Genomic DNA, 13,028 nt, shown 5'->3' with positions numbered 1-13,028 from the left:
CGCACCGCTGCCTTGTTGCTTGCTTGTATGAGTAGCAGCACACGGTAGGGTTGCGGCCGAGAAAGGGTAGTTCCTCAGCCTCGCAGGGGGAGCACACAGCGCAGGGTGAAGACCCAACAGGACTGCTGCCCAGATGCTGAGTGGGTGTCCAGACAAACAGGACACTCTAGAGGAGGAATACCGGAGGAGAACTTCCTTGAATGTTCTAGTTGAAACAAGGCACCTTCCGAAATACAGAAAACTCCCGTGGCTTGGCATGCTGAGTATCAGGCAACCAGTTCTCGCTATCACCAAATGTGTGTGTTCATCTGGGGAGTCTCAGCCGCGTTTGTCAGGTTCAGCCGTCAGGTTCAGACATCACGTTCAGCCGTCAAAACAACTTTTGATACCACAGCCAGATTCAGAATGGTGTAAGGAAATATGTTGCTCTGTGTGTGGACTAGTGCCAAATGCCTAGAATAAACAGGTTCTGACTTGCTGCTACCATAGAAGGATTTAACTGCATGACACAGCTATGAGATCTCATGCTTAAATGAACCGTCAAGAGAAGAACAGAGCTTGTGACGGGAGTATGATAGGGACAAAAAGCTGCTTTTTATATTGCATTGGCACCTGGCACCCCTAGTGTAAGCTATTTAGGCAAACACTGCACTTTGTTCCAAGACAGTCAGTCCATATCTTGACAGACAGAAATGAACAAATAAAGGGGAAAAAAAAAAGTATTTGGCTATAATGAAATGAGCTGTAATCTTGCCTAACAGAAGTTGACTTGTGGCATTCTGGAGCCCACACAGCAAAAGTGGATCATCGCAAAGTTTTGCAGGAATTTTTTGGCATGGTGTTGTCTCCATGAACATGAAAATCTTAACTGGAGAAAAGAACAAGTAGGCAGTTAAAGACAGGATAGCTATCAAGGAATGATGTCTATAAAAACTGACAAGAGTAAGGCTAAGTCACACAGGGCCTTTTAGAAGCAACTGCAGACTTTTACCCAGCGATGAAAAAAGGAGCGGATGGAAGGATCTGGCTAGTGACACTGAGGGAGGGGAGAAGGGGGGGCTGCAAAGGTGGGGGGGATGTCTGGTACCAGTAACAGCAGCTGGGCTGTGGTCTGTGTGGCACTGAGCTCCCACATGACAACCTGGCTCATAGGTTTGGTGCTGCAGACAGAAGAATGGCCAGCTACTATAGCGTCAAAAAGCATAAAGTGGAAGAAATGTCTGGAAGCTTTAATGAAGGGCAAAAAGGGAATAAAAAATTAAGAAGAGTTTAGAACTGGTGGTTTGTGAGGAACATTTTTCTGTCTAAACTATGTCTTTGGAAAATTTGATATTTGGAAATTCCATTTTAGGAGTGCAGAACTGAGTTCTTGCCACAACAGTTATAGTTAGAAATCTGCTTTTTTCTGTTTATAAACATCGAGCCTCGCAGTAGGTGTCAGGAGCTGACAGCAATAGAGGATATGCCCCTGGAACTCAAAGGACATTGGGACTGAGACATTACAGCTATCCAGAGCGAGGGTTAAATCCTGACCAGCTGCCCTGTCGGGCCTTCCTTACAAGGTTTGAGATGCGGCTGGGCATCAAATATGGAAAATATTCCTACTAAAGGATATAGAGGCCAGATCCACAGCTGCCTTGATTCTGAAGAGCACAAAAATGCAAAAAAAACAATAGCACAACTTGGACTGTTTCATTTCCCATTGCTAACGAACCCCTCTGCCGCAAGCAACTAAGCTTCATCAGTTTGAGTCTCCAACACCCTGTTTAGGCTGTGCTTCTGCGTGTTGCTGTTGGGTTTTCTTTTAGATTATATGTTTTTAAAAGTAAATAAATAGTTTGCAGCGGCACGGTTCAGCAGCCGGGCTGCGCGGGGCGGGGCGCGGCTCGCCGGCCCTGCCCGGTGCGGTGTTTGAGCGCCACCCAGCGACACGGTGCGGTATTGCGCTGTGGCGGCCGCCGGGGGCCGCCTCTGCCGCCGCTTCCTCTTCACACTCTCCTGGGCTGAAGTAAAGCAGAGCTGATGTTCGCCTTGCCCACCTTTAAAGCCAACTGTAATTCTTCAGAGTAATTTTAATTTTTTTTGAATGTTTTTTTATCCACGGTTGTGGATGTAGCTATAGTTTTTAATATCTGCAAAATTGTGCTCATTCTTTATTGCTCTCAGGTATAGCTAACTCTTGTTCATTTTTGGCACCCAATGTAGGGCATGAGGTATTTGAGATAAGGATAGTAACTGGGAGAGGTAACAGGCAAAACATGGAGTGAATACAGCAAGACAGCGAAGAGCAAAATGATCACGGGGTATTTATGTTATTCTAACTGTGGTGAAGGGACGAGGGGTGGATTGTGTGTAAATTGTCCTGTTCGGTGATGTGATGTTACTTTGGTTTTGGTGTGGCAAATTCTTTTTGATGCAAGTGAAGTTTGTGTCATTAATGTGGATTTTAAGGATAATACTTAAATATGTGATTTACAGGGGCAACGGGTGGAATGTAGTGGGTTTGCATGGCAAGGTTTTGGTAGCCAGGGGGCTACAGGGGTGGCTTCTGTGAGAAGCTGCTAGAAGCTTCCCCCATGTCTGATAAAGCCAAGATGGACCCATCTCTGGCCAAGGCTGAGCCCATTAGCAACGGCTGTAGTGCCTCTGGGGTAATATATTTAAGACATGTTACTTAGATCTTGTTCTGGAAGAACAAGAATGCCTTCCTGTGTCTTCCTTTACTCCACCCTCAGACCCCTTTTTGGAGGAGAAAGGGAAAGAAATCACACTGCACAATTCAGGACAGTGGAATGCACACAGTTCTAGCAGGGTGAAGAGGGGCGGTTTTGTTTACATCTCCCTTTCTCTGCTTACTGGAGCATTCTCAGGTGTTTTTTTAATTGGTTTGGTTGGGACTTTTTGCTTGGTGTTCCCCCTTTCCCCCCAAAAAAGAAACCCCACTACAACCAGCAAGTAGTCTGGAGTATGAGTCTTCTGCTTAAGATCTGACCTAGAAACTCAGGACCCTACTGGAAAGGATTTTGTTCTGCATGTAGATCTGGCCAGTGCAAAGCGGATGAGCAGTAACAGGGAGAAGTGACTGGTCAGGTGGCAGGGACAAGGCTAGGTACCCCTATTTTAAAGGCCAAGTGTGTGTGTGTGTGTGTAGCAGGAATAGAGATCTGAGGTTCAGAGAAAGCAAATGACTTGTCGAGAGTTGTGCAAGAAGTCTGTGGTAAAGGAGGGCTCAAGTCAAAGATAGGTACCAGCTCTAGCAAACGAGCTTCTCTTTATTTACTTTTTTTTTCTTTCCTTCCCTCTCTCCTCTAGAAAGGCTATTTTTAGCTCTGGCAACTCATTGGGACCTTAGCAAAGATTATTTTAAATTTTGCGTATGTAATTTCTGCAATTTTGCTTTTGCAGAAACACAGAATTGCAGCTTCTTTCTGTTTAAAGTTCTTCCTACTGCAAGGAACGTTTAATTTCAATTTTTAGTGGCTGGGCTTCATTGCCGGAAATGACTGTAGTGATTGAAGTTCCTCATAGCCCAAACACAAAATTGACTTGCAGCTTGGTGCGCTAAGGAAACCCTTTCATAATCTATGGTGACATTCTGCACTGGGAAATATGCAAAACCCTGGTGCACATGAAAATACAGGTTTGCAGTCCCAGCCACCTCCTGAAGAGCAGAATTATGGAACTACTGCAGCACATGGGAGACAAGGTCCATTTGTGTCTGTGTCAAGGAACGGTCCAGCAAAGAAAGATTACTTGACAGCTGCTGTGCTGTGCTATGCAAATTTGATAAATTTCATGGATTGGTTCATTGTGCCAGGTGAGAGCCTATTTTCTCCTTCTAAGGAAAAAAGAAAATTAAGTTCTCAATAGCTCTACTTACTCTGTACTTACAAATGTTTTCTAAAGTAAAGATATGCTTTATGTCTTTTTAATCTTTCTCACTTACCTGCTTTAGCCCATTGGTCATACTCCTAATGAAACTTTCAATTATAAATCTTGAGAGACCAATAAATTATGTATTAGTTATTAATGGTTAGTAGAATACTATTAAAATCACATCTGTTAAATGCTTAAGATTCATATTTTTAAATCTAAGTCTCTTATAAACAGGCTAGCATACAGAGCAAGTAGTCTATTTATTGTGTCTGGATTCTACAGATTTGACTGAGAAGGTTCCTTTTATTGCATACAGCAGCTTACCAGGCCTTCTTTGGATCTAGTAGATTAGATATGGCATTCTTTTATCTGATGACTAGTGATGGCATTCCCCTCATTAAAGGTACAAAAATTATGTTGTCTTTATGCAAGTTTGTTTAGGGGAGGCTTAACTTCCTCATCTGCTGGAAATTATGTGGTTTCTACAATAAAGAATGTAATGTGATTGTGTAAAGAGAACTAAGACCCAATTCCTTAAGCATCACCTACCAAATTTGCAATTTGTTTTCTAAGAAATAACATCCTTCTTCTAAAATGTTTGGAGGTTTTTTTGTTGTTTTTTTTTTTTCCTTCACCTAGCCATGAACAGTAAAGCATTGCTTCTAGTAAATTTGTGGGAAATTATGTTTTTTCCTCTTAAACTGTGGTGTGTGTAAATTACTCTGTTTAGCATCACTCCTAAGCATCTACCATGCTTCCAGGGATCTGATTTATAAATTGGGAGGAAATACTTGTTGTGAGCTTACTATATTTTACTTTTGAGTGGCCTGGAAATCATAAATGTTTTAAAACCTTGAAAAAACCCCAAAAGATGGATTATTAAATTTGGAATTAATATCTAGTGACAGGAGACAAACTTAATTATTTTGACTACTTAGAGCATTCAGAAATTTAAGGCATTTGGTCAATATCTTTAAAAACTGAGAGGCTAGTAGGTTGAGGAGTTTAAGGTTTTTCTGTTGAATGCTTCTTTACCACACATTTAAGAGGGAAGGAAACAAGTAGGAGTGTGTGCTGAATGATACTGCAAGACTGTTAGTGAAAAACTTCCATGTATGAGTTCTATTGTCAAGTAACTTTCCCTGGAGAAGGGTAGGGGACAGGAGAGGATGAAAATGTCTTTAAGATGTGGGATGCTAGGAGGGTATGTGCTTGGAAGGATTAAGTGCAAGCAGTCATTTGGCTCATTCCAGGCTTTGAACTATTCTTTGGCTCCTGTACATGCAAAGAGCTCAATATTTTCAAGAAGGCCCGTGAAGTAAATCTTACCTCCTTGTTAGCTTGCTCAGTTTCTTGTGAGTGAGGTACTTTCAGGTACATGTAAGAATTTGGGAGAAGAGGTGGGGTAGCGTCCAGGCCTTTGAAATAGCAAACATCTCCTGTGATTATGATATATGACTAAACCACTTTTTAGTTAGCTCTATGACCTCCTGGGTCAAGGGGGAAATCTGTAAATTGCAGTTGATACCACAGCAATATACTGTTTGTCTGCTAAAATTCAGCTGCATTACAGAATTCTTGCATCAGTCCTTTGGAGTTTGGCTGTCCATATCTATGAACATACTGTTAAATATAAGCTAACAGGAAAGTGAAGAAGGAGAGGCTTGAGCATTAATTTAAAAGTAAGCTGATGGCAGTTACAAAGTTGTGGTTTCCGGCCAGTTTTGCTCACAGGCTTTGACAGAGTTTGCATCAATTCACACAGAAAACAAGCTCTTCCACTTATCTGCTGAACTTGAGTCTTCAGTTTGTTAGAAACGGTGGTCATGCAGACTTCCTCCCCTCTGATCTGTCACCCTGTTCCAAGCTGTTCAGATAAATGCTTTGTAATTTGCCAATAACTGGTCAGGTCAGTTATGTGAAGGGGATAACATTTTAATGGTGCTCAGTGTGAAAGTTAGTTTGAGATAAAGTTGTGGTTCAATTCAAGTCTTTTGTAGGCTGGAGTTTGTTCTAAATACTCCGTTCAAAACTGAAGTTCCTGTAAGACAGCATTTCTGTGCGTTGATAATTGGCTACCAGAAAGAATAGATACAATTGATTGTCCTGTTTAAATGATGCAAAATGTTTCAATGAAGTCACCAACTTAAACATCTGAGACCAAGTTTTAGGAAAATCCGAACTGCAGATGTTCAAGAGCGATTAAGAAACAGCTATAAAACCTTGGGTGCTGCTGTTAGGCTAGACCTGGATCTACGCTGCCTTCGAGTCAATCAGTAAATAGTGAGGAGATATTTTGCTGCAGCCACGGAGACTGTGGGACACCAGGGATTTGGCTATAAACTAGCTGGCTCAAGAATGCTTCTAAGTAGCTGCAGCAGCATAATATATGACATAACATGTAAAATACGCTGTAGGAGCAGAATAGGTGCCCCTTGCTAACCTCACCCTGAGCTCCATTCTGCCGCAGATCAGCTTCTGTGAACACAGCAGACGATTAACACAGAACTTGTTTTCTTAAGTGGTGGCTTCATCCTCTGAATAATGTTGTGATTTTGACTCTTTTGGCAAAACTAAAGCTGCATGAGAAGAAATGTCTTTTTTTAATTGATATCTTTCAATATCGGAGTAAAGGTATGCTTATTCAAAGCACTGTCTTCTGCTATTTTTTTTTTTTTTTTTTCGGGAATATAACACAGAAATGCAAGATAGGTGAGACGGTAGATCTGCAGCCTTGTATGCAGAAATGAAAATGACCTTTTTGTCTCAATAGCATTCATGCATCCATGAGGTGCCAGATCCATGGATCTTCCCTCCATTTGTTGCTTGTGTGACTTTCTTTCACACCTTTCAACAACATTTTTCCACAGCTATTGGATAGTTAGAAATTGAGGTGGAGTTTCTGTCAGCCATTATCACAAACAGAAACAATCACTTCTGGTGAAGTTTGTCTGTCCTTGTCACCACTAAAAATGTTAATTTGTTAATCTCATCTGATCTCTGCAAAATGGTCATGGAAATATGAGCAGAATTACACAACCAGAACTGTGATCTGAATGACAGTAGTATTTCCCTGATTTAGCCACCATGGTTTAGTGAATACTGTAGCCATTTGCATCCTGAAAAATCCTACACTAATTTGAATACTGTTTATAGTGAAAATATGAACAGTTATTATTAACAGAAGGCCTTTCAACTCATCTTAACATTTTAAGGTCACTAAAAAAATGTTAGGATTAACTGTATAAGATAACTGTATAAGATAGCAATCTCCTGGCTGCAAAACTTTGCCACTGTTTTGTTTCATGTTGTGTCCATGAAACTTTGAACTGTAAACTGTTTATGTGCTTATGTACTAGCGGTGTAAAAGAAACAGAAAACTTGTGATTGAAATAGTTGGTAAACTGACCCTCATAAAACACGTATAGTGGAAGATCATGGATTTTTTCTCTAGTGATAAGAATTTTTAATTCCCTGTGTATCTGTGCTTGTGGTAGAGTAATGGTTTACATTGAAACCAGTGAGCTAAATGTGCTGCAGTTCTTGGCAAGCCCTCTTCTTGAAATAAATCTTTGAGTTGACAAATTAATAGAATTACGAGGAATGAGCAGGGTTTGCTGTCATTCAGTATTTGGCTCTGTTGCAGGGATCCTGTTAGATATACAGAAATACTTCAAGCTTAGCGATGGGGATACAGGTCTACTGCAAACAGGTAATAACGTCTCTTTTGTTCAGATAGTTTACTTTGCCTTACATCTGTGTGGTCTGTTCCTAAAACACGGTATAGTTGCTTATTTCTTCTAGTTCCTACTCATGTGTGGTGTTGCTCACTTCCACTTGTGGGCAGGCTGACTATAATGCAAAACTGAAAGTCTTTGGTTCAGTGAAGACTGCAGTTCAGTCCTTCAAAAATCCCACAGTATATGAGTCACAAAAGATGAGGGAATTTCGCAAGAAATACAGAACCTGAGCAAGTCGCACGTTTCATTTTTGTATAGGTTTGTTTTGAACCTGCATTTATCTTTTTCTAAATATCAGTATACCTACTAGTTCTACAAACTCAGCCTGCCTTTAACCTCCGCCCTAAAAAATAGCCTGTGTTTCTCTGAGGGGTGAGGAGTACGCCTGATAAAAATAATTTGACCAATATTGTCTTTGCTCCTTCTTGGATTTTCAGTCTTCATCTTGTGTTACATGCTGGCTGCCCCCATCTTTGGATACCTCGGTGACCGGTACAATAGGAAAATCATCCTTGGAGCTGGTATTTTCTTCTGGTCTTGTGTAACATTAGGCTGTTCATTCATCAGTGAATTGGTACGTTGCTTTTTTTAGAGAGTACTATGAAAATGATGTGCCTACATCTTGCAGGAGTTTGATAGAGTCCTTCTCTAATCACATTTGGCAAAGCCATCAGTGAGCCTGGACTAAATGGAACTTCGTGCAGGAATGCTTTAGGCGATGCCGGAGTCCAGCCTAGGCAGTGCAGGACCAACACATTACTGTTGCAATTGATGGGATCTTATTTTTGTCCCAAACGTTTCTTGATTATGACCGTCTGGTGTAGCAGCTTGTTCAGCAAGCTTGTGGTCTGTCGGCCCTACCCTGTAGTTCCCTCTGGGTGTCACTCTAAGAAGTCACTATGCAGAAAGTAGAAACCACAGCAGTGGGATGTCAGGGGAGCAGGTGTGAGTGGGGGGAATATAGGCATACTCAAACGGCAGTGGAACGCTTATTTCCTCTGGTACATTTGATCCTCTAAAATGCACCTCTTTAACAGTAAGGATGCGTTCTTGCATGGGGTTTTTGGACTGTAATATGTCTTTTCTCTGCAGTATTACTGGATATTCTTTCACGAGGACTAGTTGGCATTGGCACGGCCAGTTATTCCACAGTAGCACCTACCATTATTGCAGACCTCTTTGAGGAAGGAAAAAGGACCACGATGTTATCTATCTTCTATATCTTCATTCCAGTGGGAAGGTTGGTTTTCTTGCCTTGGGAAATTCTGACCACATCTGCAATTCAATACACCCTGAGCCTTGATTTTGACATATTTTTATGCATATTTGTATTGGCTCTCGCAAAAGGATTTGTAACTTGCTTAGCACGCTTAAGTGGAGCTGGTTAGGCTTATTTCTATATTTACCTTGAAGAAAAATTTGCTTGCTTTCCCCAACATTTTTTAGGAAGAATCTAAACTCTGCAAACCAGTAGGCTTTGAATAAAATATTTAATGAAGTCTAAAAGGAATATGTGCGTGGGGGTAGGTAATTTGTTTCTCGGTTTTGGAAGGCAAAAGCTTTCAGATATTTGTTTATTTGACAAATTTTTCAAAACCTCTCCATTAAATGTCTTCCAAGGAAAAATTGGCATTTCCCTCTCTTTTAGTTAAAGTGAGATTGTGTCTGAAGAAGAGGAGGAGAAGGGCTTTTTAAGTGGTTTGGAGGCATATTCTTCATCAAAGCAGGCAGCCAAGGCTGAGCCCAGAAGGCAGATTAAAACAGAAAAAAATTCCTGCAGGACTTAATTCATGTGACTAGTACAGAAAAGAGTAAATAATAAACTGCTTTATGGGATGTCTGATCTGAGTTTGCAGTGTCATTCTACAGAATATATATTCCAAGGGGAATCTGAGACATTATTGCCACCATCTCAAGTCTGCTCTGAGGAGGTTAGACTCTTTTTAATACTGGCTGGCAAGAAGACTAGCATAGACCATGAGGGTTGTTTCTGTTGATCTGTTTTGAAAACTATGACAGAACACTTCTCTGTGCTCTCCGTAACTGGCAAGATGTGTCATTTCAGCCAGCAAGAATTCATTGGTGCCTACTGATTATTCCTTTCTGTTGTTTACAGTGGTCTTGGTTATGTCCTAGCAGCCGGCATGGCAGGTATCACAGGTGACTGGCACTGGGCATTCAGGGTGAGTTACTCACTTTCACTCATGGCTCTGAGCCATTCACTATAAGTTGAAATCATCCCTGGGGTTTGGATTACTTGTGTTGAAAGAGGAGAGCAGCGGAAGGGCTTCCTACTCTCTGACTGGTCATGAACTTGGTGTTTAAGAGAACTTTTCCTGCAGGACAAGTGGAAGATTTATGCCTAGCTCTTGCAGAATGAAAGCAGGCATAGGTGAAATTGTACAGCAGCCAGGGCAGGTGCTGACGTTCCTCTTAACTGAGGACACACTTGGAATGCTTGTCAGTGCACCAAGGACTCCTCAAACAGAGGAAACCGAAGGTGAAATGATCATTATACTGGTAGCACCAGTATAATTCTTCAGGAAAATACAGAGAGATTGTTTTCTGAAATGCTGTTGGGAACATCTTCTATTATTTGAGAGTTTCAAGAAAAACCCTCTTCTGTTCTGGATGTGTCATCATGATGTCTCTCTGTATTGAACACCTAGTGCTTAGGAAGTACTTTGTCAGATTGTCCTAACTTACCTATAAAATTAACTAGCAGGTACAAGATGAGTGAGGAAGAATGCTTACTGGAATAACAGTCTGATGTTACTCAGATAACACGGATGACTGCATCAGCGATTCTTGCATTTGTGGCCAGAGTACTACAGTACAGTTTTCTTTCTTCACATGTTTTTCTCCACAATCAGAAGGAGCGATCATGTGTCCGTATGATGGGAAAGGAGGATCTATTTTATCTTTCCTCCAAAGTCACGATAGATTACCAAACTCACTCTTCTTCTTTACAAATATGACGCACAAACAGCAAGTCACATCTATTTCTGAACGCATCTGCATTTCCCCAATATGTAATTCTAATGCTGAATTTGAATTGCTGTGGAGTTCTCACTGTAAGACAAAAAGGTATCCTTGACCTAACCAGTCTTGTGTTTACAGATAACTCCTTGCATGGGAGGTCTAGCACTGGTTCTTCTGATTCTACTGGTCCCTCACAGGACCCCAAGAAGGACAGCAGCACACAGAGCGCTGAGCATCTCTGGCACAATAAGAGTAGCAGCTGAGAAAGCAGGTGTGCAGAGAACTGCCAAGACTACTTGGTGTCAAGATGTCATATCACTTGCCAAGAAGTAAGTCATTTCAGCAACACAAGTTCCCTCCATTGAGGAACAACCATTCCATTATTAGAAATATGGCCATAAAATCCCACTCAGCTCCCTTGTATTGCATGCTGTATACAAGATGATTGAAAAGCCATTAGTAAAAAAACTTTCTTCCAGTCTTTTACAGGAATGCTACACAAGAGATCAAAGTTTCTTTGCTCTGTTATCCTTCCATTTTGAGAAGGGTGAAGGAGGCAAAGTTATGATGGCAGTGTGCTGCTATTTAAATTCGACTCTACTTTCTACGAAGTTTCCCCTTCCCTTTTGCTTTAACATATAGGGTAAGCTAGATTGGTAAAAGCACCTAATTAGCAGGTAGCTATCTGTAATTCTTAGTGCCTGAGGAAGGTTGGATCAGCATGTCCCAGGCAGCCTTTATATGGTATTTCTGAGCCTGCTGTACCTCTGATACAAGAGGTCAGTCTGTAGGACCCCAGTATGGTTTATAAAGTAATTGTACATATGTTTTGACCAGCTAACCTGTGGCTGGCAGATGACCTCCTCTTTTAACCATGCAAAAAACGAAAGTCAATACCAGCTGACCTGCAGGACAAAGCAAAACAGTGGCTGCAGGTTTCTCACCCCCCGCACTGGTGATAGCCCGTGCTGGTGCAGGTGGAGGGGCTGGATCCGGCTGAGAACAGCGGGTGCTGCACCAGAGCTACTCCAGGGCTGCTGCCCTGGGGCCCCATCAAATGCATTTTGTTTAAAGGCTTACTTTCCTGGGACCTTGTCTGTCTTTGGAGGGTTCTTCTCGAGGATCCAGCATTTTCTAGTTGACAATTAGATTTGCATCCTGTTTGCATCCAGAACAGCAAGTACACTAGAGAGCCAGTTTGTTGGATCACAATTTGCAGGCAGCATGGTCTGAAGGGAATAAAAAATGAACTTTCCTGAAGAAAAAATGAGCCTTTCTGATGTTTCAACAGCTAGACTATTGTCAAAGTTGCTTTCCTACAAAGATGTTCCTTACAACCTCCAGCAATGTTGTAAAAATAGATTTTAAGTTTCTTTTCCTGTAGCAATTGATTTCCACAGGTGGTTCCACTTTTAATCAAGCCTAAGAGTCCTTTATCTTTAGAAAGTGAAGAATTAGGTTCATATCTTAACAAACCCTTTAGTTTGGTGGTCACCTGGTCATTTCAGCATTATTACTTAGTCTTAAGATTTCATATCCCACTATTGACCTCAAAGGGGACTTTATCCTAAACTATTAACTAGAAAGATGCCATTAAAAAGTTAATTTTCCCCTCGGAAGGAGACAGAGTTTGGATGGTTTTTAAAAATACTTCTCCTTTTGTCTGAAACCTTGTTGTGCAGACTGAGAATCTATTTTTACTTACTCAGGTAGAGTTAAAGAGTGCTTCAGCCACTACGTCTTAACAGTTCGGAAGATCCAGATGTTACTGTCATTTATACTGGTTACTCAAACAACTTAAAACCATCCTGAGGCATTTAGATTTGCACGTAGAACACTTCATTTAGCTACTAAGCCATTGAATTCTTGCCCACTCTCCTTTGTTGTAGTTCTGCTATCAAAAATTTCACAGCAATTATTCTAGGAAAAGTTGGCAATGCAATCCACAAGAGACCAGGACTGGGATTTAACATGAAATCAGTAGGTCATACTCTTTGCTCTAATTAGTACTTTAGTGTTGAAGTTCATCGATAAAGCCTCATTAAAGTTTCTGTCTTCGAGGGAGTGCATTTTGATTATAAGATGTCTGAATGGATTATTTTGTTATTGCTTGAAATCCTGGGTATTGCAGGTAGGCTTTCCCTTTTTCCTCACCCCCATTCTTTCTAACATCTCTCGTTTTTTTACTTTTGACTTTTAGCTGGAGTTTTGTGTGGTCCTCGCTGGGTCTGACTGCCATGGCCTTCGTTACTGGAGCCCTAGGAATGTGGGTACCACTGTTCCTTTACAGGGCTCAGGTTGTCCAGGGCATTGTATCACCATGCTTGGAAGAATCATGCAATTCATCTAACAGGTGAGGTGTGCACAGCTGTGGAAACACACTTGGAAGCACTGCACAGTGGTAAATCACAGTTTGTTTCCAAAGGCAGA

The 13,028-nt window shown here is 41.3% G+C and overlaps 1 protein-coding gene across 1 annotated transcript in view; it reads left to right on the top strand.

Annotated features, from left to right (window-relative positions):
- The first annotated feature begins 3,496 nt into the window (after positions 1-3,496).
- LOC101912235 (protein spinster homolog 3) overlaps positions 3,497-13,028 on the top strand; it is a 29,158-nt gene continuing 19,626 nt past the window's right edge. Inside the window, 8 exon segments of the mRNA XM_005240583.4 lie at positions 3,497-3,817; positions 7,523-7,588; positions 8,054-8,190; positions 8,709-8,724; positions 8,727-8,856; positions 9,733-9,799; positions 10,737-10,927; positions 12,799-12,951. Coding sequence (XP_005240640.2) covers positions 3,610-3,817; positions 7,523-7,588; positions 8,054-8,190; positions 8,709-8,724; positions 8,727-8,856; positions 9,733-9,799; positions 10,737-10,927; positions 12,799-12,951 — 968 coding nt within the window. The 5' untranslated portion in view covers positions 3,497-3,609.

Source organism: Falco peregrinus, chromosome 2 (assembly GCF_023634155.1).
Source record: "Falco peregrinus isolate bFalPer1 chromosome 2, bFalPer1.pri, whole genome shotgun sequence".
In the NCBI taxonomy this organism is placed as follows: domain Eukaryota; kingdom Metazoa; phylum Chordata; class Aves; order Falconiformes; family Falconidae; genus Falco; species Falco peregrinus.
Note: the sequence above shows the minus strand (reverse complement) of the source record. Positions and strands in the feature narration are given on the sequence as shown.